Source organism: Alosa pseudoharengus, unplaced genomic scaffold (genome assembly GCF_046254945.1).
Source record: "Alosa pseudoharengus isolate Yale_2024_CS ecotype anadromous, Long Island Sound unplaced genomic scaffold, YU_APseudo_1.1 YU_APseudo_1.1_scf_13, whole genome shotgun sequence".
In the NCBI taxonomy this organism is placed as follows: domain Eukaryota; kingdom Metazoa; phylum Chordata; class Actinopteri; order Clupeiformes; family Clupeidae; genus Alosa; species Alosa pseudoharengus.
This window is the reverse complement of record NW_027468598.1, coordinates 21,003,440-21,030,687: the sequence shown is the minus strand read 5'-3', so window position 1 is coordinate 21,030,687 and position 27,248 is coordinate 21,003,440. Positions and strand designations below refer to the sequence as shown.

The window sequence follows — 27,248 nt, the reverse complement described above, 5'->3', positions numbered from 1 at the left end:
AAAAGTGGCGCTTCCAACGTAATTATGCTTTTAAACGAAAGTTTGACTCGGGTACATTCACAAAAAGACCCTAGGTTGCATTTTGGAGAGAATGTTCAGGCTTTAATGTTCAGGTGAAGCTTAAGAAAACACAAAAAAGACCAATCGGAATTAAGCACTGCATAAAGTTGCGGAATGATAAAGTTACATTAGTGGGAATCATCAAGGATTCGTTTTAATTTCACAAAAAAGATTTAAAGATTTAAATCCCAAAATACAATAATTCTTTAATATTGTATGAATTTGTGACTAGAATTTTGCTTAACAAAAAATAAATAAATAAATAAAAACAACAAACAAAGAATTAGGGACTCGTCATGACCATTCAGCAGACTCAGTATGGATGCAACTGATTTTGTTACACTACTGACCATAAAGCACTAAATTCAAAGCATATTTAAAACACTACTAATTAAACCAATAGACTGATTGGCATCTAATGCGATTCAATAACTCTCAACTATCTCAATACTTAACTGCACTGATTTCCAGCCCCTCTCCTAGGTACCATTACCACAACATTAACAAAACAGTGAACATGTAAAATTACAGGGCAAATGCATAACACTAAACCGCACACAGCACAGTAGTAAACACATGGTTATCAGCATCAACACAAATGCACACAGCACAGTAGTAAACACATGGCCTTACTTCAGTGTTATCAGCATCAACACAACAACCCATAACACAAATCACCAAAACATTACAACTTGTAGAACATCAGAGTCTTTTCAAACACAGCTCAAGCAACAAAACCATGCTCAGTGCAACAAGGTGCAACTGTCACCAGATGTCAACACACTCTCATACACACACACACACACACACACACACACACACACACACACACACACACACACACACACACTCTCTGTGCTGTACCTGGGGGCAGGCGTGCCAGGTGGTTTCTGCGGATGTTAAGGTCCCGCAGAGCCTCCAGCTGTCCCACTTGGGAAGGCAGAGTCTGGATCTCATTGCAGCTCACGTCCTGCTCCCAGCGAAAACACATAAAAGTGTCAGACAAACGGAGAACATACACTGAAACTGGACAGGCATTCTGCATCAACCAACTTAATACACCTGATTCTCAAAGAGCTGGAAAGGACAACATATATATACACATATATATAGTGTCCTTCCCAACTCTTTATGGTATATAATTTAGCAGACGCTTATATTCAGTATATATGTATATATAAAGTGGCCACTTTCCCATAAATGGATGAAGTCAAGTCCTTGACCAAACGTTTTTTTTTTCCCTAATGGACACCTTCATTGAAGCCCTTTTTTAGTCAAGTACTAGACTTATCTATGCTCGTAAAACCAGCTAACTAACAATGTCTATGTCCATCATTCAGTGTAGTCTGGCATGCTCCATGCATGTACAGACATGAATCTTCATAAAAAAATAATAATAAGGGCTTATATCAAGTATGCGAAATAGGTCTGTCAACATAACTCTGTAACCAGGTTTAAAGGAGAAATACTAGCCTGGCAGCTACAGTGCTACACTCTGGGGGCATGAACATGGGGGCTCATGATCATGCCCCCAGAGTGTAGCACTGTAGTTGACTGGAAGCTCTAAATGTTGGCTCCAGCAACTCAAGCTAGGTAAACCAACTGTTTTCTGACAGTACTCAGTGATCTCGAGAAATGGAGATCTATTTGAAAAATTGCCGGATTTCTCCTTTAATGACAATAATCATTTACACTGCTAAAAAACGGGGACACATACATTTTTTCAAAATTGCTATAATAATTTTTTTGAAACCGTCTACCCTTTTCTCCATTCTCAAACAACATTCATAAAAGCTCTGACACTCCTTGCAAAAAACAAACAATCACCTCAACACAATTTCACCTGTGCTTAAAACCAAACAAACGTCTGATCAATGGCTACCGATCCAATGAGTGACTGAAGTGTTAGCTTAATTTTTTTTTGGAGCAGTGTGTAAGTGTGTCATGTGACTGTGGGTGCCGGATGCCCACCAGTTCAGTGAGCTGTCGGAGTTGGCCCAGTTCCTCGGGCAGGGACACCAGCTTGTTGTTGCAGGCGATCAGGACCTTCAACGGCAGGCTGCACACTGGAGCGGGTAACGTGGACAACTGGTTCCGACTAGACGGGAGAAAAAAAGAGAGAGAGGAGGAGAGGAAAGATAGATAGACAGATAAGAGTGGGGAGGGACAGAGAGAGAGAGAGAGAGAGAGAGAGAGAATAAATATTAGTAGGTGTTGGTGTGTAGGTGTATTTTTCCGGGTGGAAGGGAAACTTCCATCCTCCCTAAGTGGGCCAACCATGTGGATCCGTTTAGCTGCACAATTCTCGAAAGAGGAACTAGAACTGATAAATAGGTTCAGATGGTGCAGCACATGGGTGAGAAAACACACACACACACAAACAGGAATTTATATGTCCTGTGAACTGTAGATATCGATCACGTCAATTTAATTAAACATATTATTAAACATATCTTATAAAAATGTATCTGTGAAATACATGTTACATGTATAGCCTTTTGTGTGTATTTGTCACAGCCACAGTGTACTGTAGATTACCTGATGTTTAGGTAGGTGAGGGCCTGCAGGTTGACTAGGCTGTCAGGCAGAGAGCGTAGGCAGTTCTGATACAGGTTCAGATTCTCCAGGGACACAAACATGCACACCTCCACTGGCAACTCAGGCAGCCTATTCCGAGACAGATCTGGAGAGAGAGAAGAAAAGGCAGAGAGAGAAAACGTGAGAGAGATAGAAAGAGAGAAAGAAAGAAAACCGGGGAAAGAGACAGGAGGAGGTGAAAAACAGAAAGGAGACAAAGAGAAGGAGGAGGAAACAAAAAAACAAGTGGAAAGAGAGAAAACAAATGAGTGCTAAAATTAGCTGAAAAACAACCCCAAACAAGTGTGTACCATTCCTGAGCCGTGAGGCCTGAAGACCGAGCTGCTGGCCTCGCCGCCTCTGATCCTGAGCCCAGAGAGTTGCCGTGGCGACGCGCTCCACTCCTCACAACCCAGCTGAATCCTCTCTTTCTTTCTATCTTTCTTCCACACTTTCTCTCACCTCCCCCCCCCCCCCATTTCCCTGACTTCTTTCCTTCTTTTTCAGTTATTCCCATATTTCTCCTCCCCACCCCCCAATTCCTCCTTCATTTTTTTCTTGTCTGTCCATCTCCTCCTCTCTCATCTCCACAGCTGAGCCCACAGATGCCCCACACATGCTCCACATGTACCCAGACAGGAACACAGGCGCACAAGCAGAGGGCCACATTGCCCTACCGGCCGTCTGCCTTGTCCACCAGGCCCCTGCAGACAACATGCAGATTAGTATCAGCCCAGCCCTTGCCCCAGACTCAGACCACATTCATACAGAGAGAGAGAGAGAGAGAGAGAGAGAGAAAGGGAGAGAGAGCGTGTGGGAGAGGAGAGAGAAAGAGAGAGAGATGAAGGGTGAGCGAGAGACAGAAAGGGAGTAAGTGAAAGAAAGAATTGTACACCCAGGGATCTCTGATAAAGCTTCCCATGGCTTTCCAAAGGGCCTGTTGAATGACACAGAGGGTAAGAGAAGTTCACAGCCCTGCAGTGGCGTTGAGGCCATGCTAAGTCTTTGTAGTTTACACTTTTAATGACGCCATTTTTTACCCTTATACCTATGGGCTGCAATAAAAAAACGGCCTTTAGCTAAATACATAGACACATAAACACAACTACTAACCCCCCCCCCCCCCCCCAGTCTCTCCCACACACACACACACACACACACACACACACACACAAGCCCCATGATGTCTGAAAATAGAGCCCAACCTGACAGGCAGATAAAAGTCGCAGGTTTTCTGTCGCACAGAGCCATATCAAAGCGTTGAGGGGGCTGAGTAGCGCTTTGTCTGCTCATCACAGGAACAGGCGGCAGCGTGGGGCCGCGCCTAATAATAGCACAACGCTGCATAGCTAAATAATCAGCCTCCTCGGCCCAGGCCACAACGCTCAACGCTAGCGAGTGTGTATTTGTGTGTGTGTGTGAAGAGAGAGTGTGTGTTTGTGAGTGTGTGTGCTTATACAACACCACGGCCTAGCGTGCTTGCTTGGTGCATGTCCGTGCCTGACTTCATGTGTGCAGTGTGCCATCATTCTTTATTGCGCCACATGCTGAGTGTGTCGTTAAAAAGAACAAGAGGAAGACGGAAAGGGACAGGAAGAAGAAGGAAAAGGTCTCCCGCCGTACTGGGCTCCTACGGGCCTGTCAGGACGGTGAATGTCAGCCCCGAGTTCTGTTTGCCCGTCTCCGTGGAGGTTTGGAGCGACCGGGGCCTGAAAAACGCTCAAAGGGGTCGATTGTAGTGTCGCTGGGGCAGGGGGGGAAACGACACAAGAGCTGGCCTTTATTTACGTTCCTCTCCGAAGGGAACGTTCCCAAACCCTCAGCGCCGGGCTTTGATCTTAGCAGGGCCGCTGCGCTCCTTCTCCATTATCTGCCACGGGAATCGCGGCGCTCCGAATGCCCAATTCCTTCTGCTTCCCAAAATAGTCAAATTATATGCACTTTGGAGCAATTCTCCAGGCGGCCGTTCCAAGAGCACTTAGCACTGCGGAGAGTGTGGGAGTCTGACACGGGGTGAGCATGCCTCCAGAGTCAAAACAAAAATAAAGGAGGATATTACTGAGGAGATAGCAGCCTGAGCTTCCTCGAAGCTGTGCGTGAGTGTTATGTGTCGCAACTGACCCGGCAAATGGTCTCATTGAACTGTACCAAGATGGAGGAGGTCAGAGAACTGACTATGTATTCTTGAGCAATGTTGCATTTTTCTAGGAAAATATACACTTGGGTCAATTCTTTACTTTTCACACAATTTTCCGATGGCCAATTCTCCTTAGCTGTAGCATGGTCTTGTATGAAGAGCCAAAGCCACCTGTGAATGCATGTACCTGCTCTTTCTTTATGTGGCAATCTATTGTTGTTGGAGGTATGACTGTACAATTCCGAGGTGTTATGCCCACTAATGCATTTCCCTGCTTGCAACAGTCTATATTTATCTGTGCAGCTGTGTCCAGAATCCGGGTTTGGGATACAGGAAGTTCTGTGCTCAGCAACGACTGCTTCCTACTCTGGGATCCCCCCCTGTCCACACACACACACACACACACACACACACACACACACACACACACACACACACACAAACAGACACACACACACACACACACACACACACACACTATCAACATACAACTGATACACACACACAAACATTGAATCAGTTACACCATAATCAGATCTCTGGGACTGACTTACATAATCGGCCAACAGAGACTGCAATCTAGTGTGTGTGTGAGAGTATACACGTGAGTGTAATTTGTTTCTGCAGGAGCCGAGCGCGCTTGGTGCATGTCCGTGCCTGAGTCTATGTGTTTATGGAGCATGGCGTCATCCTCAATCACTCCATGTTTGAGCGTGTCATGTTTTTCAGTAAGTCATGTCTATTCCATTACTGAGCTAACAATTTAGTATGGTTGTGAATGGGCACAGGCCTCCTAGATTTCTGTACCTGCCTAAAAACCAACCACATACCACAACCACAACCTCTTTCGTGTTACAACTCACTTACTGTTAGCAGGTCACAACTGCTAGCCTCCCTTGAGTGAATATGACCTGCCTAGACTATGACATCCCAAATAACAGTGACTTAATTTGCCATGACACTTCAGTTCAGGTGGCATCAGAAGACAGCCACATCCTCCTTTTTAGTAGACTTGATGCAAAACACATTTCACAAGAAAACTTCTTTGGGGAATAAAACATGTTGTCTCTTTCCCGTGTTGTTGCGCTGGAGGTTCTGTAGCATTCAGGGCACTAACGGCAACACACAGCCAAACCAAAAGGAAAAAGGCTGGGGTTTGGGAGGCTATGCGTCTTCTGCATTCCCTCATTACAGAGCCAATGATAGCAGCGGCAAGTGCACAAATGGCTGTCCCCCCCCCCCCCCACCCCCCCTTCTTGTTCCAGTGGTGGTTAAGACATAATGAGACCTGAAGGCGTTATATCATCCCCTCTGCACTTACACAATAACTCCAGCATGTCCTGAACAGAAAGATCCGGAAAGGAACGCAGGCACGATTTAAGGGAACCTCACACAGAGTTGTGTGCTCAGAGCCTCACTCACTCCTAACCGCCAGCCCTCACAGTCCTCTTGCTCTCAGTGGCATTCTGGCCTGTTTCTTTCATGATGATGAGGCACCCATGAGAAGAGGAATACTTTGTTCTGCTTTCTAACTTGGGTCTTGCTTTGGGGGGGGATCTTCCTGTTCAGCCATCTCATTACTCCGTGTTCATTCATTGCACACACAGTTCAGTTTTCTATTCGTTTAGGCGGACAAAAATCACAAATCTATTCATCTTCGGCACCTTTCTTCTTCTCACTGTTCATCAGCATTTCTCTGTAACTCAACGCTAGCATTAGCCTATTTTTTATTACTGAAATACAGGTCACTCTGTCATGTATTGTAGTGACCTGAGTAAGTAAGGGTGACAAAATGTTCATTCGTCCTCAGTGAGAATAAATCAGCACTTATTGGGCAAAAGCTGTGATGCTGATATGCATCATTTCAACAGGGCAGCATGAGCCGTCTGGACAACAATTCAGTGACCATGTCAAGCCACCAGTGCCATGTTTGTGGTGGACATACTCCAGCATGGGGAAGCCAAGAGATCCACCGGGCCACGGGTAATGTCCGTCACCTCTCTATGTCTCTGTCTGTGTCTCCTGCTCATCACGTTATCATGCAGCCAATAAACGGTCTCGAATCAGTTTATTGGGAATAAACCGAATATGCGTGTCTTGTAAACACCTTATTCTGATTGAAATAAACCGAAAAAGGCCATATTCAGTTTACTAATAAACCGTTTGCACACCCTAGCATATGCCTGTTTTAAACGGAATATTGGGTCATGAAAACACCCGAAACGGAATATGCTCCCAGAAGGAAGAGTGTTGTAGGCCTGCGCATGCTCAATTCGCACAGAATGCTTATTTGTAGGCTGCGTAGTTGACTTATTCGGAATAATGTCTATTGCTATGTAAACAGGAATATGCTCAAAACATGACATTCTACTTGCTTGTAAACAGGTTAAGAGTCGAGTCTCTCTCCATCTCGTTCTCCCTCTCCATCTTTATATCTCCTCTCTCTCTCCTCCCTTTCTCTCTCTCCTCCCTCTCTGGTCATCTCTTGACTCCACTAGTTCTCCCTAATCGGTTAATTGTGTAATTTATCCGGTGAGCTCCTCCCTGCGATAAACAGAGCGGGGCCAGCCCCAGGCGTCAGGCCGCTGGTGGGTAAACAAAGCTGCAGTTTGCAGGTTTCTGCCCAGCTGATCAAACCCCAGGGAAAACAGCTCCAGTAGTTGGCCTGCCACTGCTCCAGCCTGGGAGTTGAAGTTACAGAGCCAAGTTCGTGGGAGCTAGCGAGCGAGTGCGAGCGAGTGCGCACGAGAGCGAGCTAGGCCTCTCCTTTCTTCTGCCTGAGATGCCCTCCCTACTTCCTGTCCCTTGCTTTCTTTTGTGAGCAGCTTTGGCAGCAAGCACTGGAGCTGCCCCAGAGCAACAAGGGGAGAACACTGCACGGGCCTCAACACACACACACACACACACACACACACACACACACACACACACACACACACACACACACACACACACACACACACACACACACACACACACACACACACACACACACACACACACACACACACACACACACACACACACACACACACACACACACACACACACACACACACACACACACCAATAAGCATGCGCTCCAATTCCTCAGTGCACACAGACAAGAGTGATCAGTGTGGCGCCCCAAGGCAAGAGCACCACACTCACACACACTGGGCTAGGATACCCTATCCCACTTCTCCAAAAGATACAAACATTCTATCTGTCTGATCACACACAGGCACACACACAAGCACAGACACACACACCCATACACACACCAAGCTTTTCTGTTCCCTGCGGCAGAGATTCCAGGAGTGGATGGCAGAGATTCCAGGAGTGGATGTGAGAGTCATTCCCCAAAACACAAAAAACATACAATATGAATAAACAAGCTCTGGCGCAAACAACAACAAAAGACAAAGCATTGCAAATGCATAATAAGATCTCACCAAATCCTTACAAAGGTAGCACATAATATTACCATGTAGCTAGATACTCTTATATTATATTTTTTGAAACTGTATTATTATTTTTCTTTGTGCTTACAGACCTGACGGAATTCTGCCTTCCGTGCGCAGCTGCACGCCCAGCTATTCTACCTCTGTTGTTTGGCCCAGAATTGATGGGATTAATCAGTTGCTTCATGTGACACGCAGCAGACATCAAAACACAAGGGTGTCCCTGTGCGCGAGGAGGAACATCATGCTTGCTCCCCCGCCCTCTTCCCCACCACTGCCCCCCCCCCCCCCCCCAACCTCTCTGTCCTCTTTAGTTCATTTTCTGACACCGAGCACAATTTGCTAGTTCAAATTAAATCCTCTGCAGACACCTTTCTGCTCTTGAACTGTTTCAATTTCAGATTCACAGTACTCTGTAATCCGTTACGTCACCGGACATGTGAGTGAGGTCCAGGCAACCACAGAGACTCCATAATCGGAATCTCTCAGCCCCACTCACCATCACATTGTCTCCCTCCTCCTCCTCCTCCTCCTCCTCCTCCTCTCCCTCCGACTCAGGGGCCCAGACACCCCCTGTGTCTGTCACCCATATGTGAGACAGTGTTACTGACCCCACAGGGGTCAACGAAGCTCTCACACGATCAATGCTGGCCCACATTCAGCGGGATGCTGGTGGGGACACAAGAGCAGTGCGACTGCCCTGACTGGGGACCAGTTTGCCAGAACCCTTAAACTGAGACTATACCAAAGCTATAATTCTCATTTGGAGAAAGAGAGACCATATGCCTTCAGTAAAAATCACTGCTGGAATAGGCTGGAGAGAGCCTGAGCGAGAGAGGGGGAAAAAAGTTGACGTGCCCAAAATATCCTACAAAGGAATGAGACAGCCAAACAGGAAGAGCAAACACATACTGTGTGTGTGTGTGTGTGTGTGTGTGTGTGTGTGTGTGTGTAGTGGCACTAGATGACAGTCTGGAGCACACAACAGGAATGCACGACAGAAGTCAGGCTTTCCACCTTCATTCAACATCTGTACTACCCCACTCTTCAATGCTACCTGACACACACGAGACCAAAAGAAGAAGAAAATTCTGAGCAAAACATGCACACACACGCACACGCGCGCACACACACACACACACACAGTATCCCTGTTCATGCCACCATTAGAATAACACAAAGGTTTAAATACATCCTCCTCAGCCGTTAGCTTACATCAGAGCCTTCACATACATCCTAATTTGGTGGATGTAACAGTAATGGGCCCGGCCAACACTAATGCCTCAAGCTACACACCGTAAAAACCGCAAGGTCTGTTATCAGCTTTGTTTTGATGGCGAAATCACGTGTGATGGTACACACCTGCATTCCAACGAGAAGGTTTTTTTTCACATCAGTTAGAATAAATTACTTCACATTTCTGTTACACAGCATTATAAAGTTCTGTATGAAATCCATAACTGTAATTTCGGCTTTTAATTTTAATTAGCAACACTGACATTATGTGAATATTGAATAGCTGACACGTTTTAAATTAAGACAAACCTTCAATTGTGACGGATACTCGAGATTAACGTTAAGCTTAACGCGGCGTCACTCCCAAAACAAACGATTTGACAGACTACATTGATAAAAACATGGGACACTAGCTTGCTAATGTTAGCAGGCTAAATTTAAATGCGCTAGAGAAACGTCATTTGAACAAAGTACGCAAAGTTTAGGGTTGTATAACGGTAACTTTATAATATTAGGCAACATTAGTCTCCCTTTCATGTACCGGTCTAAACGTGCTTCCAAATATAGGTAATATTACAAATTTATTCAAAGAATGTGTCACTTCTTTACTTCCACACCCCCGTGTTTACCAGCTAACGTTAGTACTTCCAGCTAGACGGCTAACTAGCTTGGTGGTCTTTAGCACGCTAGGATATCGTTGGTCAGTGTTCTGCCAAATCTTTCCCGATCCGTCTAGCCTCGCCTGTTAGCTAAGCGCGGCCAGCATTCAATAGTATTTTACTATGTGAAGCTCGTAAATAAGAGCTGATAAGGATATGAACAAAGAATGTTATATTTCTTGTTCTTTAACGTAGTTCCCAGCTTTTTCCAGGCTCCCGACTAGCTATAAGCTAGGATAGCAACCTACCGGCCCGAGTTGTGTCTGTGAGGTCGTGGTTGGCGGCGCTCCTCGGGAACTCCTTCAGTTTCCTGCCACTGAGATTCAGGCAACCAGTAGCCGCTGCTTCGTCTAACGCCCGGTCCAGCGAACGGTTCCAAGATGCGGGGCAAGCTGCCCCTACTCCATTACCGGAGGCCCCTGCCGCTCCGGGATTGCCGACCGCAAAAGTGGGTACGGTGTTCTCCGCAGACAGCAACACCGAGGCCGCCATTACACAGCTAACTCCCACTGAATCTGTCTGTCCGACGACAGGCGTTAGGTTTGGCTGTACGCAAGCGCAGCAGCTAAGGGCAGCAGGAATGGGAGAGGCTACTGTGGGCATAGAGCGTGCGCAACGCTCAGCATGACACTGGTCAGTAGCTGAGAATTTCTAGGAGTGAGCATGTTATGCAGAAACCTAGTCTATATCTGACACCTGTGTCTCAAAGAAGCTACTGCTAGACCTACTACTAACCAATGTTTCATCCCTGTTCAATTATGGTCATAATTATAAAGCAGATGCTTTTATCCACAGAGAATATCAGTTAACATGCTACTGACTAATAATACATAGGCTTATAATAATAATGATACTATAAACAATTCAAGGCATGACTCAATTAAATAAAAAATGGGGCTACATAGATTTTATATTCAGTTAAATATTATTATTAATATTGTTTGTCATTGTTTGCAATTATTGTTTGCAAAATAGTATCAGCATGAGGCTAGCCTATGTTATAAATCATTTTTTTAAAGGTTTAATGTTTGACCTCAATTTATTTTTTTTATTTCACTGTTCATGAGGTAACATTAACATTTAATATTAGTTAGCTTTTCCAGTTCTTTACATTGCCACACCAGCTAGGCTACCATCAGTAGGGCTCTTATTTTCTAGGCTGTGTGCACTCATGAAAGAAATTAACGTGATGTATTTTGCACAAGATTTTTTGACAAGAGTCTCAAATTGCTTTCCTCATTGTGCAGCCAATATTATTGCCTCTTTCAAGACAATAAATAGAAAAAAAGACTATAAATAAATATTATAGATAGGCCATATTAGAATAGTGTAGGCCTAATATATAATAATAAGAATAATAATAAGAATAATAATAATAAATAAACATAAGTTTAGGTTTTAACCAACTATAGAGAGTGTTAAATACGTGTTCATGATTTAAGCAGACTTTTTTTATGTTCATTAATATTATTACAAGGGCCATCTGTTGTTATCTTTGAGTTTTTAAGTTTGTTATTTTTCTTACTTAGCCTATTAATATATTTGTATTATTACTTTAATTCTTTCATTATTATTAAAGCACTCTGGTGCAATGCTGTTGCTTTTAAATTTGCTAATAAATTGACTTGATTGATACGTCTAGGCTGCAACCATACTGACATTAATTGTGTATATTTTCATTGGTGTAGGTGTAGACATTATGAAAAGAGGATGGAGTCTCACCAGAAGCGGAGAAATTATATGCCAGGGGAAGGCCATAAACTCACTGTTCTGACTTTCAGAGAGGTAAACAAATACTTTATTTTAAAGATAAACTCTGTGTAAGACAATCTAAACAAAACGTTAATTAAAAGAACTGCATTTTTATATCAGCTGCTTTAATGGCACTCGTATCCAAGTGCATACGTATAGGCAATTGTTTTGGTCTATTTGACATAAGCTACTGGGATGTGCTAACTCTGTCGGAGAGTTACAGTTACACCAGAGACATGATGGTTACATTACATCCCCTCCCTTTTAGGGAAGCAGCTCCGTTGGCTGTGACCAGTTTGGTAGCTTCTGTCGTCATGGATAAAATTAAAAACTACAAGACCCGCGAACCTGTGGCTATTGGTTTGTTTTAAGTTAGGCTGCCTAACCAAAGTCCTAACTATACTTGCAATAATAAAAGAAAAATCATCTAACGTTAGTGGATTTTGAAGGTACAGCCTGTATACTGCCAATTAAAACTTCTAACACCGGTGGCTGCCATGAACTGGGTTGGGGAAAAAACGAAAGACGCTGCCTAGCCAAAACCTCAAAGGGGTATTGCATTCTTTCAAATATGACTTCATTCCCCACAATGCTTTGTGGACGACTGTTCTTGTAGCATGTGAGCACATGCGCGGTCCTTGTCGACGGGGCCGGTCTATCATGGCGACATACGTGGATATCCTGAAGAGCGAGTTTCCCGAAATCGACACTGAAGTCTTCGATTATATCACTGGTGAGTGTTTCAGTTTGGTGTAGAAGGACATCGTGATTCTTTAGATTATAAGGCCTTCACGCAAGGATAGTGGCATCCATTTCTTTGACGAGTCACAGCAGGAGACTATTAGCAGCCTATCAGGCAGTGTTAGCTAGGATTGCTAACATGCTGTGGGTAGTCTACGGTGGGCAGTCAATCGAGAAGGCATGCCAGAAGTCATCATTCAGTTATACAGAAGGCAGACATAGCCTACACTTAGTTTCAATACACACATACCTTTTTTTCCAAGGATGAATTCTCTATTATTATCTATCTTGCTGTCAGGTCACCTTTTGCGCAACATTACATCAAACCTGGATATGGTTTGGGGCATGTTATTGAATGTCCTATAAAAAAACAGAAATTTTGTGTTGGGTTCTCAGTTAACCCGTAGAATAATAGACTACTTTTAACATTGGAAAGTTGTGTGTATTAACCTGTATGGTAAGAGTGCCCTCCTCTGACGTTGTTAGGCACTTGCCTGTCCTTGTGAGATTTTGATTGAATCCTTTCGCAACCATTACTGTCTGAAATAATGTTCTTAACTTTTTAAATTCCCCAAATCTGACTTTACCTCACGTAATACAGGGCTCAACATTAACTTTTAAAAGTGACACATAAGGTTCTGGCTGCCAAAACCAACCAAATCTGGTTGCCACTTGTAACAATTTGGGCAACATGTTGAGCCCTGCCATTTATTTTATCTATGACAATGTCCTGTGCTTGTGTGGTTTAGGTGTACTGGACAGTGGAGGTGCAGACTTTGAGGATGGAGAGGAAGTATTCGATGCCATTGGTGGAGTGTTACAGGAGATGTCAGCTGACTACAAGAATGAGGATGACATTCGTGACATCTGTCTGCAAATGTTCAACACACTGCAGCTGTGAGTTTGTCTCTTTGCTACCTTAGTTGACATAAATCTACACATTACCCATTACTACATACTACAAATTGTGTATGACATAAGAAGGCATTTATCAACACATCAAAATGGAAACTATAGTGTCTGGAAAATCTGTTGGGGTACAAAAATATGTTTATTCAAAGTTAAAGTCCACAAGTATAGAGTAAGGTTGTTGATATTTTCAGTGATTAATGGCTCAGTCCAAGCCACTTTACTTCCCATCTAGTGAGCCATGACTGTGTATGCACACTAAGGGATTTGGAGTGTATGCCCAGAACTAATAGCTAGGGTTAGACTTTTGGAGCAATATGAAAAAAAGTGTGATTATTCATTCATTTATTCATTCATTCAATTATTCATTAATTCAGACCTGTTCAGTTTCACTCTTAAAAGAAAACAGTGAGGTCATGTTTTGCTCATACTTAACTGTGTGTGTTCTTTCCCCACAGGAATAATTGTCACACTACTACTCAGAAGCAAGTGCTTCTGGATGCTCCAGTCCAGTTGTCTCAGATCTCCGTAGAAACTGGTAGGCATTCCAACTGTACATCTGATGAACTTAATTGAACTCTACAGTTATGTGTTAGCCAGTATCTCAGTTACTTTTGCTGTATCACCCCTCTGGCAGTGTTGATGATCAAGTATGCTTAAATTATTGGATAAACACATATTAAGCCCAGAATGGTTGGTTAAGTATTTTTTTAGTAACATCAGCAGTGCTTTGATTTGCCATTTGTTCCTTTTGTAAGGGTTAGGGTGTTGCCAGTTAGTGTTCACCCATCAATTATTAGCTTTTTGATGATATTCAATTTATTACTGTATCTCACTGGTATTTTGTCACAACAGTGTCTGCTACCAGTGATGTCCAAGGCATCTGGATGACAAAACGTGGTCAGAACACGGTAGGTTAAGTTTGTGTATTGCAGGCATTCATTCCTAAACTTTATTCAGTCTGTAACAACAACCAAGGTTGGTAGAACACGGTAGGTTAAGTCTGTTTTTCACAGGCATTCATTCCTTAACTTTATTCAGTCTGTTACAACAACCAAGATTGGTTATAGGCAATGCCCTTGCCATTTTCAAGGATTGTGTCTCGTTGTTGTTCATTGTGTGTTTCTTCTTTCCATCGCTGTTCCTGCAGACGGTGAATGCAAAAAAGCTGGAGAAGGCTGAGGCCAAGCTGAAGGCCAAACATGACAAGAGGAATGAGAAAGACTCCCAGAAAAGTCCCAGCCCAGTGTAAGTAGCCCAGCAGGGCCTCCCTCCCTCCTGCTCGACTGAGTTCAGGGTTGGAGCTGTGATCCAGCCCTTAGACAAAAAGACATTTTGAGAAGACTAGAACTGAACATACATTGTTTACTAGAGGAGGAATGTGAGAGTTTGTCACCAGTGTCACTGTGTGAAACGCTGACGTGCCTGATCACAGTTTGGCCTTGGGTTTCAGTGTGCTTGAGGAAGCTTCTGCCAGTCAGGCATGCAGTAAGAAGGACAGTCGGGTGGACATGTCTGGCAAGAATCGCAGCTATGACATTCGCATTGAGAACTTCGATGTGTCATTTGGGGAAAGGTGAGTTGACATAAAAATTGCAACCAATGGTCCAAGGTGCAGACAGTAAAAAGTAGGGATGTGATGATGCACAGTGAGTCAGCTAAAAATCAAAACAAATGTGTGAAAATTACAACCAGTTGAGATAAAAAATGAATTGTGATGCAAAAGATTATTCTAATTAAAAACAACCTCATCAGGGTGCAGACAAAACAGAATATGCGTTAACTGGAATAAGGTGACAGTTCAGACCTTGTGTTCCCCTCAGTTTATACAAATAAAGGAATATTTTTCTGTTACAATTTGTCTGCATCTTAATCTGTTAAAAAAAATCACCAGAAAATCGGATCGTGCACTTAAAATCGCGAATCGTACCGAATCGCGAGTTGAATGTATTGTTTCATCCCTAGTAAAAAGTGCAATTTCTTCGTTGTTCCTGTGTCGGCCACGAAGCAGCGCTTATTCCCTTATTCAATTTGCATTTTTCTAAATAACATCAAGTGTTTATGGACTGGTTTACTTTGATTTGTTACTTTTTTGTTTTTTGTGTTCATCTAGCCTCGCTTATTGCACACATGCATTCATATACTCCTTAATTGATAGTGTGGCAGATTGCTAGTCTGATGTAGCAATGTTGGATGTACAGATTGTAATTTATTGGTTTATTTATGAGAGGATTTGTATTGGCTTTAGGGTAAACTCCTGTCAACAACAACCTAGGGTCTATTTTTGGATGATAATGAGTGTAAATTTTCCGTCTGGGACTAAAATACATCAATCTGTGCTGTTTACAGCTGAATAGCATATAGCTTAGACTTTTGGGGCAACTTTGCTACGTCAAAGTAAATAACTCTTTTAAACCATTAACTAAGCCATTAAAACGTCATTACACGTCTATGCTACTATGGAGAGGCTCTCTGCAGACAAACTGAAGTATGTTTACCTTTGCATGTGTAAAGGAAGGATATAAAAAAAAAAAACTTGTTTGTGCAGTCAGTGGTCTTCAGGTCGCCACCCTGTGAGGAGAAAGTTGCCTACCGAACTCTCCTATTGTGTTCATAGACAGTAGCTCATGCCACATTCGGTAATCAACTTGAACAAACTTTCTCCACACAAGATGGAAATTGAAAAATGAAAATTTAGACTTGTTGTTTTCCAAAAATAGACCCTAGCTTGTTGTTAGATTGGAGTTTCCCTTTAAGTCCTTCTAGTCAGCTCTATTGCAGTACTTGTGCAGTCTTGTGTTGAATTGGCCATACAATCTCTTTGCATCAGAACAGTAACTTGCCTTTTGAGTGCATGTATTGTGGATGACATGGACCTTTTAAACAGTGTTCCAATTGGCTTTGTGTCAGGTCACTGCTGCAGGGGGCAGAGATGTCTCTGGCCACAGGTCGACGCTACGGGTTGGTGGGGCGAAACGGTCTGGGCAAGACCACGCTGCTGAAGATGCTGGCCAGCCGCAGTCTGCGCGTGCCGCCACACATCACCATCTTGCACGTGGAGCAGGAGGTGGCGGGCGACGACACGCCCGCACTCCAGAGCGTCCTGGAGAGCGACACGGTCCGCGAGGGCCTACTGACGGAGGAGCGGACGCTCAACGCACGCATCGCCAACGGATTGTGAGTCACGCAGCCGCGTAAAGCAGTCAGTGATGTAGCACAGCAGATGTTTGTCCTGCAGGCTTAGAGGGTAAAAAGTTATGTTAAAGGGGTGGTTCAGGATTTTGGACATAAGACCTCATTTCCAAGTAAGCAAGTGTGATATTTATCAGTGGAGACCGTTTTCAACACGTTTCATCCAGTCCTTCTAATTGCAGAGTTCGCAGGTGCTAGGCTAGCGCAAGTCAACGGTATGTGCTAGCCTGCCACTAAAAACAGTCTTATCCACTCCACAGTACACCCGAGGCAAATAAATTATAACGCCAGACTATCGATGTAAATGTCTGTATTGATACTGTTATTTCTAACGTTATTCTATCCTTGCATTTCAACGATCGCATTACATTTTGAGGGACTAGTTTCTTACCACGACGGAATTATACTTGCTCCGGTTAGTAGTACTGCGCCGAAAAGTAAACAGTAAGGCGCACTCCAATGGGGATACTTAGTAGTAGCCTTGGTAATATCAGTCCGCTACTGAGATGCAAAATGACTACTACCAACTTCAGGGACCAAAGTATAACTATTGCAACGCGATGCGAGGGTAGTTGTATTTCTTACACTATTCTATCAACACAGACATTTACATCGATTGTCTGGAATTTGCCTCGGGTGTACTTTGGAGTGGGTAAGACTGTCTTTAGTGGCAGGCTGGCACATACCGTTGACTTGCGCTAGCCTAGCACCTGCGAACTCTGCAATTACAAGGACTGGATGAAACGTGTTGAAAACGGTCTCCACTGATAAATATCACACTTGCTTACTTGGAAATGAGGTCTTATGTCCAAAATCCTGAACCACCCCTTTAACACTTTACTTGACAGTATCGACATAACAGTGACATGACACTGTCTTGACACATGAACCCTAATCCTAACTGTAACCCTAATCCTAATCCTAATCTTAACCCTAACTTGTTATGACAAAAACCGAATGACACTTAATGACAGAAATGTTATGTCATAAACGTTTATAACTTGTTTATGACATGTTCATGACAGTGTCGTGTCACTCTTATGTCGATACTGTCAAGTATAGTGTAACCAAAGTTATTCAGAGTTTTGTAGTGCTGCCGCGATTAGTCGACTTAGTCGATCTAATCGACCATGAAAATTAGTCGACGGCAATTTGTTTAGTCAAAGAGTCGTTTTACTATTGACCGCCTATTTATTTTTGGTCTCAAACGGCTCACTGTAATGTTATATTAACTCTATGTTATTAACTCTTGAAAAGTACAATGACTCTCTTTGGATGTTAAACAGGCTACTAAGACTTTGGCAGTCATGTTTTAAACCCAGCTATGCACACAAGTGTTAACGCCAGCAGCAAAGCTGCGTGCCTGCCTGCTTTCGGCGCAATTCATTATTAGGCAGAGCTAAGTGGGGGGAGCTAAGCTAGTAGGTTACGCTAGTCCAGACTCTGACTAATATAGTATTGTGGAAATTGAAATAAATGAAGTGAAGAGGGTCTCACGTTGACAACGCAACGGCGTGTCATTACTGTAATTCATTCATACAAAAAAAATTTAAAACAAACATGCCGCCGCCCGTGATATCAACAATCAAGGTGCGCGTCATTTCCCATGGTCAATAAGTCACGATGCATGATTTTTTTAGCGTTCAAGCCAACTGATAAAGTGAGGTAACCATGTGGTAAGATGCGCAAAGTGCCTGTAGCCTACTTGTTTTGAACATGCTGATGTTAGGCTCATTTGCAAAGTCCTCAACTACTGTCGCCTTTCAAAGTCCAAACTCGAACTATGGACCGCGCGGACCAGCACCGGCCGTAACGTGGACACTGCTGGTCCGGAGCCGTGGAGATAAATTATTCCTGGATCTTCGTCTGATAATTTGCTGCGCAATTGATCAAGGAACCGCGGACCGACAGAAAAATAAAACAAACGTTTCTGCAATCAGTAGAAAATACTTGCTAATTTGGTGTCATAAAACATAGAGGCATACAATTAAATGGTGGTAGCCTATGAGCGTTCATTCAATGCGCGAGAGAAACTGAAACCACTTGAAAACGTTAGTAGCAAAGCTCCAATTCAACCTATTGGAAGGCTATTTAATTATGAAACTACATTTAATAGAACAATGTGGATTGATGCTACTTCCATAAACACAGAGCACAGACTATAATACACTATCTAGAGTATTGTATAGTCAAATTTGAATAACGTGGCCAAAAGTTTGTGGCATAATTAAATATGTCAATATTCTTTCCATTTGCCTACCAGTGTATGATGCTTGCATGTGGGAAACATCCCAAAACGATGACACCCATAAAATGCTGTTGTTTTGAGAAGTATTTATCATGCAACCATGCAAAAACAATGGAACTATTGTAATTATATTTTACATTAGTAAAGCAGTCCTCTGATGTGCATGTTTTCACAAACTTGTTGTGAACAATGTTGGCATTTTAAACACTGGCTGCTTTGAAGTGCATGTATAACAATAGCATAACAATAATAATTGTGATGTGATATAATGATAATTTGATGGGAGGTGGGTTCATGTAGGTGGGCCCTATGACCCCAAAGTATGCCATGACCGGGCCACAGGTCAAAGAAGTTGTCTATGTCCATGGCAACACTGGCATACAAATAAAGTCTATCAAAGGTCTGACATTAGATCTGAAGGTAGCATGTTTTTTATGTTTTTTACATAATGTTTTTCAACAGTTTACTTACAGTAATACAGCTTCTAACAAAAGTAGGGTGATATATATTTTACGTTTTCCCTTTAGTTGAGTTCAAAATAAAACGGACACAACAAAATAACAAACACAAAAAAATTAGTCGTTTAGATTAGTCGACTAATCGAAAAATGAATCGAAAGATTAGTTGTTAGAAAATTAGTCGTTAGTGGCAGCACTAGAGTTTTGTGTCAGTCGTGGGGACTGCATGTGAAATGTGGCAAGTCAAGCTACAAGCTACAAAACGCCTCAGACAAGGATGCTTTGTCTGGAAGTCTGGAAGAATTATTTTACTTTTTTATGTATAAACAAAATCCATATTAAATAATGCACCTTTCACAGATTTTACCTTCATTTATAGATGTTAATTCAGTTAATTCATACTTTGTAGCTAATCGTTTTTTTGTGGTAAAGATAGACATTTGTGTATAGTAGGCCTATATTTTATATTGCTGTCTACAGTTGAGGGTCACATTTTGTGTTTGGAAGGAAAATCTAAACATTGAACACTAGAGGGTGCCAGGTGCCCAACTATCAGATTTGTTGAGTTGACAACCCTTCTAGCGAATGATTTTGCTGTCTAGGTACAGTACATCTGTTTAGTTCTGTTATGTACATGCTTTTTATACCAGCTGTAGAGATGGCCTACTTCCCCCCTCATTCAAACCATTGACTTATACAAGATAAAAGTGGAATGCTATGTTAGCTACTGTCATTATCAAGGATGTTGTCCTTTCATGCATAGCCCACATGCAATAGTCCATCTGAAATCTCTGTCTAATGGGGTCACACTGACAGGGGACCTGGTCCCTTCTGCCAACTGGTTGCGGATGAGATGCACATTCACAAGCAGAGACCTCATATCTTCCTACGGTGTGCTTTTTGGCACCGGCTCCATTGTTATCATTAAAATAGTCCCAGGACATGACTGCGTCATGTTTTTATGAATGTGGTGTGTCAGTTGTATTACTGTTGGGTGTTGCGTTTGACAGAAGGATTGATAAATATTATGTCAGAAATTTGAATTTGAAATGTGCCATTCAACAGACTTGAAAAGCAGTGCTTGTGCTTTCTGTTTGCCTTATACAGGGCAGATGGGATGGAGAGTGTGCGTCTGTCGGAGATCTACGTCCGGCTGGAGGAGATCGAAGCAGACAAGGCTCCTGCACGGTAACTCTTAAAGGCATACATACTCCAATGCTAAAATGGCTGCATGCTTTATTCAGTGTCCAGAGCTGTTAAAATGGTCCGCCAAGTCGTTGATTGTCAGAGACTTGGCCTTAGGGCAAGGGTTACAAAAATAAAAATCACCACTGAAAGAGTGGGTCATGAGCCATAAAAACCCTAAAGTTCGGTTTCAGTTTATAAGTTGTATGTTTGTTAGCATCAGGGTCCATAGTTAAAGGGATCATGTTCTTATATATTGATATATCTATATATATATATATAGATATATCTTCTCACATAGCGAAACCTTGTAAAGAATGGATAATTAGATATGTTCAATCTTTCTGTCATTATTTCATGTGAGTTTAAATCAGTATTCCTTTGTAGTTTAACCCGATACATTGAGTACTTGTCGTGTTTAGCAAAATATACAAGTGTAGCAAGGACTGTATAACAATAATCAATTGCTCCAAGACACTTTTCCAGTTTTCTATGTATCTGCTATTTGTGGGTGGAAGGTAAATTTCATGATGCCTCTTAGTCCAAAACCAGACATATGGCAATGATGTTGTTGTACTGGTTTTGTGTTTCAGGACATTCTTGTAACATAGATTATATATGTTGTGCTCACTTTTTCTCCTTTAAATCTTTATCTGATTTTCCCTCTCCCCTGTTTAGAGCCTCTGTTATTCTGGCAGGTCTAGGGTTTACTTCAAAAATGCAACAGCAGACAACCAAGTAAGTGATATTTCTGACGTGTGTGTGTGTGCGTGCGTGCATACTGGCATGCATACTGTAAGTATTGAGTGTTTTTGTGAGAGTCTTAACACATGCGCTCTGCTTAGGGAGTTCTCTGGAGGCTGGAGGATGAGGTTAGCATTGGCCAGAGCTCTGTTTGCCAAGTGAGTACCCCCCCATAATCATCCATCTCCCCTCAAAAACCCATATTTTAATGTAATTCCAGTTTCGCTGTTACCGACAAACATTCATCATTATTATGCTCAAGACGTTTGGCAGAATTGGTCATTTTAACATTTTGTTTTTACTCTCTTCAGGCCGGACCTTTTATTACTTGATGGTGAGTTGAACAAATAACTGGTGGTTTGGTCGGTTCAATATTTACATTTCACTATTCATTCTGTCCAACCGAAAAAAAACACCCCTCTGTGTGTACTGTTCACAGAGCCTACTAACATGTTGGATGTCCGAGCCATTCTGTGGTTGGAGAACTACTTGCAGGTATTGTAGATTTGAACGTGGTTCACAGAGTTTGCCATAAAATGATAAAGAATACACTCCTAGCTTTTTTTCTGAATTTTCCCTACCTTTTGCAGACGTGGCAGTCCACAATTCTCGTAGTCTCTCACGACCGGAATTTTCTCAACGCCGTGGTCACAGACATCATTCACCTGCACTCACAGCGGTTGGAAAGTTACCGTGGCGACTATGAGAACTTTATCAAAACCAAGGAGGACCGTTTGAAGAACCAGCAGAGGGAGTATGAGGCACAGCTCCAGTACAGAGAGCACATACAGGTGAACCATCTCCTGTGGTCAAATATTAACCAACTCAGAAGCGCAGTGGCTGTGAGGGGCACTTTCACATTAAAACGCATGCAATTGAACACCCTCCCCCACACACACACACCCCACCCCCAAATGTTTCTCAAAGTAGCCTTTAAAACTAAACTGATACAAGCATAGCTTCTGGAAAGAGAACTGATACAAATTAAATAAATATTGACCTCATTGATCTACTTCATCTATCTTCTCCTCCCCAAGTGGTTTTGCTTTACTTTGCTCAGGACAAAGTCCACTGAGATGGGAGGCTGAGCAGGCGTAGCAGACATGTCGCTTTGTCTGAGAACTTGCTTAGACATTCCCGCATATGCATAGGCGGGCTTATTGTTCTGCTCAGTCAGAGACTCCCCGCCAGCTAAAGGCACTTAGGCATACAATAGGACAACAGCACCGTTGCGTTCAGAAACCCATTATTTTCTATGGCTTGCGAGGTGCAAGAACGGTTTGCTGCAGTGTAAGCAACAGCTGCTCAGGGAGCACTTTGACTGTGGAGCGCGGTGGCAACTGTGTTGCGCTGAACTGAGCGGCAAGTGCAGTTCATATAGGATTTGTTTGGAAAACTCTCTCCGTCTGCATTTTACAGGTGTTCATCGACAGATTCCGATACAACGCAAACAGAGCGGCTCAGGTGCAGAGCAAACTCAAGCTGCTGGAGAAACTGTGAGTTGCCATCATCCCCATGGTGCTAAAACACAAGTTAACTGAATTAGCTGCCAGTTGTTTTCAGACAGATTTTACAGACCAGTTTCAATAGCCAGATTTCATGAGTAGGTCACACACCTGGTCATGGTCTGGCGCCAAAACCTGCTGGCCTGTGCCAGGTTGTTACCAGAACTGTTCCAAACTAAGCAGCTCTCTCAGCAGTGTGTCATCAGTACTGAGGTCTGACTAATGCAGGAGTAGGTAGAGCTTTTCTTGGCTGTTTTTGGCCCCAGGCAGGTGTTTATTAGACTAGTGCTATTAGACTGGTATTTAACTTTGAGGAAGGCGTAAGCCAGGCACTCTAACGCACTCTAAGGGAGAGGAGAAAGTGCTCCTGCTTCCATCTTGGTTGTGTTCTGACATTCTCTCTACCTCTGTCTTCTGATTTACAGACCTGAACTAAAGCCTCTGGAGAAAGAGGCTGAAGTTATGTTACGGTAAGAGCCCATGAACATGATGTGCATTGGAATGGACAGACTGGTTGTTTCTGACGATAAGATATTAAACTAGCTTGGGTTTGTTATTTAGCATGCTTGGTTTTTGTGTGTCAACAGGTTTCCAGATAATTTTGAGAAGCTGTCTCCTCCCATTCTGCAGCTGGACGAGGTGGAGTTCTACTACTCACCGGATAAGAGTCTCTTCAATGGGCTCTGTGTGTCTGCAGACCTGGAGTCTCGCATCTGCATTGTACGTATCAGCCATTATAGTTCATCATAGGTTACGTTTTTTCCCCAACTTTGTTCCAACTATGTGAAAGTGTTCTTGACTAACTATGAAAAGATGCTTATGAAAAGGGAAGAACATTATATGTCCAACTCTACTTGTGCATCTCTAATCCAACTCCGCATTCCAAATCATCTGAATAACCACATGATCCAAGAACACCTGACAGTTTTTTGACATTTGTTTGTGCAGTGTCAATTATAAATTAACGTTTTACTGCGAGATCAGACAAGTTCAGGGTTGATAGACAGAAACCTGACACAGTGTCACGATTCAGACCTCAAGTATAAGTAAAATGTGAAACCGTGAGAAATGTTCATTTTAAAAGGTCAAGGTCTGTACATTAAATGTTTTCACTTTCCTCTGAGCTTCCGTGAAAGAGACGCTGTTTTTGTTTGTTTGCCTGTGAAGCGTAACATCCCCTAGATTAAATCACCATGGTATTCAACATTTGGGACACGTTTGTTTGAAGAACTTATTTAATTTATTAAGGTTCAAGGCAGCACTGTTATGTCTCTGAGTCTCTATTTGTATTCTGGGAATAGATGAAAGTCATCACGAGTCACAAAGACAATAGTTGATTTGAACAAGAATAATAGCTAGTGCTAGTGTGTCTAGCACATATTATGTAAAAACACCTTTTTTCTCTTTTTGTTTTGCTTCGTGTGTGTGTTGTACGTGTGTGGATTTGTGTCTGTCTCACAGGTTGGAGAGAACGGAGCAGGAAAGACCACTGCGCTGAAGTTACTGATGGGTGAACTAACACCAGTCAGTGGTGTCAGACATTCTCACCGGTAAGGCCAAGAAACAACACTGTGTGATTGAAGCATCATGCACAGGTGTCCCTTCTCACTGATAGCCACTGCAGGGAGGAGAATGGCAGACATTAAATCAGTTTCACCATTCATTTTCTAAGTTGAAATAAAACTGTGGTTCTCTGAATTTAGACTCTGATACTGTAGGTGTCAGGGAGGGAAGTTGTTTTGTACAATATTAAAGACTGTCATCTGCAGTTAACAAATCTGCTGTCAAAGCAACAGACCTGTCTGGAACACTGACAGGAAGAACTAGATTCACTAGAGCTGTCTGCCATGAATGTTTGCCTCAGTGGCTGTCCACTGACTGCTGCAAATCTTTGCATATAAACTATACTAATATATAAACTTACTAATATAGAAACTATTGATCAAAAATAGATTGTGATTGACATTTGATACAGTATCAGAAAACACAATAATACTACACATAAGTGTACACCACACCCGTACAGGCTACTCTGCTCACATAACACACATGAAGCCTTCCGTTCATGAACGTCTGCTGCAACAATTAGCTTCCAATATTATCAATAGAACTGGCTACACCAGATGTGATTGCAGTACGTACATTAAAAAAAAATTGACCAGTCATCTAAAACTGCTTTTACACTCTCTGAATAGAGCGCTTCAGTTGTGTACCCAGTGTAGCCTGGGCCTTGCGTGTCAGGTACACAAGTCTTGTAGAAGTCAGGGAGAAATGCAGAGGAATATTGAATATTTGGAATTCTGTTTGTTTTAACAGAAATTTAAAGATTGGCTACTTCAGTCAGCATCATGTGGACCAGCTAGACATGAATGTTTGCTCAGTGGAACTGCTCCTCAACAAATTTCCTGGTAACAATCACAAACCCCTGTACACTTTGTATACATTTAGAAAGCCATTTCAATTTGCATAAGAATCCTATGTAAGTATTATGTAAATATAATGCAGCCACAAACTGTTTGTTTCTCCACATAACATGCCCCAGTTAATTATCCGCTTATAGGCCTACATTGACCTTGAGCTGCGTCCCCCCCTCCCCCGGGTTCTGTCTCTGGCCATCATGTTCTCCTCTTAGGTCGAAATGAGGAAGAATACCGGCATCAGCTGGGACGGTACGGGATAACTGGAGAACTAGCCACGCGGCCGGTCGCAAGCTTGTCGGGAGGGCAGAAGAGTCGAGTGGCCTTTGCTCAGATGACCATGCCTTGGTGAGGCTCTGTGTGTGTGTGTGTGTGTGTGTGTTGGGGGGGGCTAGAGACAGATGTGTTGTTAGCCTGCTCCTCCTCTCTACTTGTTGTTGTTTTAACCTCTCCTGTTTCCTACCTTCTCTTTTATCAGTCCAAACTTCTACATACTTGATGAGCCGACAAATCATCTGGATATGGAAAGCATAGAGTCTCTTGCAAAAGCACTCAACAAGTTCAAGGTCAGTCCAAAACCTTTAAGTTCTTTACAAGATCCATAACTTCTACTGCTTTGTGGTGATGCTGATTAAATGTGCACTGTTAGTAAACATGAATTTCTCTCATTTTCTCTCTCAGGGTGGTGTGGTGTTAGTGTCCCACGACGAGCGCCTGATCCGGGAAGTGTGTAAAGAACTCTGGGTGTGTGAGGGGGGCAAGGTGAAGCGCATCGATGGCGGCTTCGACGAGTACAGGGACATCCTGCATGAACAGTTCCGCAAGGAGGGCTACCTGTGAGGCCTCATGTTGCCAGCCGGCCAGCTGTCGACCACTACTGTTGCCGGCGCTGTCGTCACCAAAAAACCCCCATCGCCCAACATGCCAACACAGCAAGACTCTTTACATCAGACATGCTAAACTGCCAATCAATTACAGTCCTACCCACACCTTGACGTACATTCGACCCACTGCCAAGGAGCACCCAAAGGAATCCCAGGAGAGGGTTCCTGAGGCGTCACGAAGACGCAGCTCTCTTTCCAGGCCTTTTTTTGTTCCGTTTTATCCCCTTTTTTGCCCCTAGCCTCGTTCTCTGGTGGCTCACGTCAAGATCAAGCTCATTCAACACTCTCCCTGGACTGCCAGTTTGGCCCTTGCTCGCTCGTTCCTAGTCAGCCATGGTCCCATCTTATGGAGGGCTGGGTCAGTATTGTCTCTGACTGACTGCTTTGCTTTGTTTTTCCATCAGCTTGACAAAACCTTGTTTAAAACATTGTTTATTTTGACGCCTCATACTTGTTCAGAGTCTTTTGATGTTTGAGAGACTAAGAATGGGATTTGGGAGAGAGGGAGGGAATGGGTGTTGTTATTACCTGCGAGGTAGGGGAACTCCCTATTCAAATCGAAGACTAAATCACAATCATTTTTCTTGATACCCCATGGGGTAAGGCATATAAAGTATATACATATATACTATAATTATACATACTTGTGAAAAAATATCAGAATAAAACCAGATGATTCCCATGATTCAATGATGTACTTAACTTATAAATAGGTGTTTTAAAATACTCATAAATCAATGCTAATAAAATCATAGCCATCAACCAACTGCAACCTGTTTTTATTGTACACATTCGGGCTTTTATATCAAACGTGCATGGACAATCCTACTAGCATTACGTGATTGTATTGAGATTAAAATATATCTGTGCAATGTTGACAAATGCACGGATTTCATATCAAACTGATTATTTTGGTTTCACGAGTTTGTTGGAATAAGTCAAGTTATCTTACATAATCGGGTGTATAGCCTACTACTAGTCGTCTTTGTTGTTTCTAACAAATGTCTTGAGAATGTAGGGAAGACAGAACTAGCGGCGAAGATTTGGTGGACGAATTGCCTTCGCGTTTGTGGGTGACAGCTTTATATGGGTACATCATGA

General features: G+C 42.8%; 2 protein-coding genes across 3 annotated transcripts in view; one reads left to right on the top strand and one right to left on the bottom strand.

The window, feature by feature from the left end:
* The window catches only part of lrch3 (leucine-rich repeats and calponin homology (CH) domain containing 3), a 33,979-nt gene extending 23,331 nt beyond the window's left edge, over positions 1–10,648 (bottom strand). The window contains exons 1-4 of one of the 2 annotated variants that reach the window (XM_076282491.1): positions 10,361–10,648; positions 2,599–2,743; positions 2,032–2,158; positions 925–1,030 (exon numbers count right to left, since the gene is read on the bottom strand). In XM_076282491.1, coding sequence (XP_076138606.1) covers positions 925–1,030; positions 2,032–2,158; positions 2,599–2,743; positions 10,361–10,604 — 622 coding nt within the window. In that variant the 5' untranslated portion in view covers positions 10,605–10,648. The remainder of the gene's footprint in view (positions 1–924; positions 1,031–2,031; positions 2,159–2,598; positions 2,744–10,360) is intronic. The other variant, XM_076282492.1, reaches the window with a different exon arrangement.
* A 1,843-nt stretch (positions 10,649–12,491) lies between these two features.
* Positions 12,492–26,909, top strand: abcf3 (ATP-binding cassette, sub-family F (GCN20), member 3). Its single transcript, XM_076282490.1, has 21 exons — positions 12,492–12,597; positions 13,355–13,502; positions 13,973–14,052; positions 14,370–14,425; positions 14,665–14,762; positions 14,968–15,090; positions 16,425–16,691; positions 20,520–20,600; positions 21,276–21,335; positions 21,443–21,499; positions 21,653–21,675; positions 21,781–21,836; positions 21,932–22,132; positions 22,761–22,837; positions 23,272–23,316; positions 23,434–23,566; positions 24,308–24,396; positions 25,163–25,254; positions 25,479–25,611; positions 25,742–25,829; positions 25,945–26,909. Exons 1-21 carry the CDS (start codon positions 12,492–12,494, stop codon positions 26,101–26,103), a joined length of 2,172 nt encoding a protein of 723 aa, XP_076138605.1. The 3' UTR covers positions 26,104–26,909.
* The last annotated feature ends 339 nt before the right edge of the window (positions 26,910–27,248 follow it).

Bases quoted from the DNA above. Each gene is read 5' to 3' on its own strand.
- abcf3 (XM_076282490.1), top strand. From the start codon at position 12,492: ATGCGCGGTCCTTGTCGACGGGGCCGGTCTATCATGGCGACATACGTG. The intron at 20,601-21,275 runs GTAACTCTTAAA...TCCCCTGTTTAG, and splicing joins GCAGACAAGGCTCCTGCACG to AGCCTCTGTTATTCTGGCAG. The intron at 21,500-21,652 runs GTGAGTACCCCC...TACTCTCTTCAG, and splicing joins GCCAGAGCTCTGTTTGCCAA to GCCGGACCTTTTATTACTTG.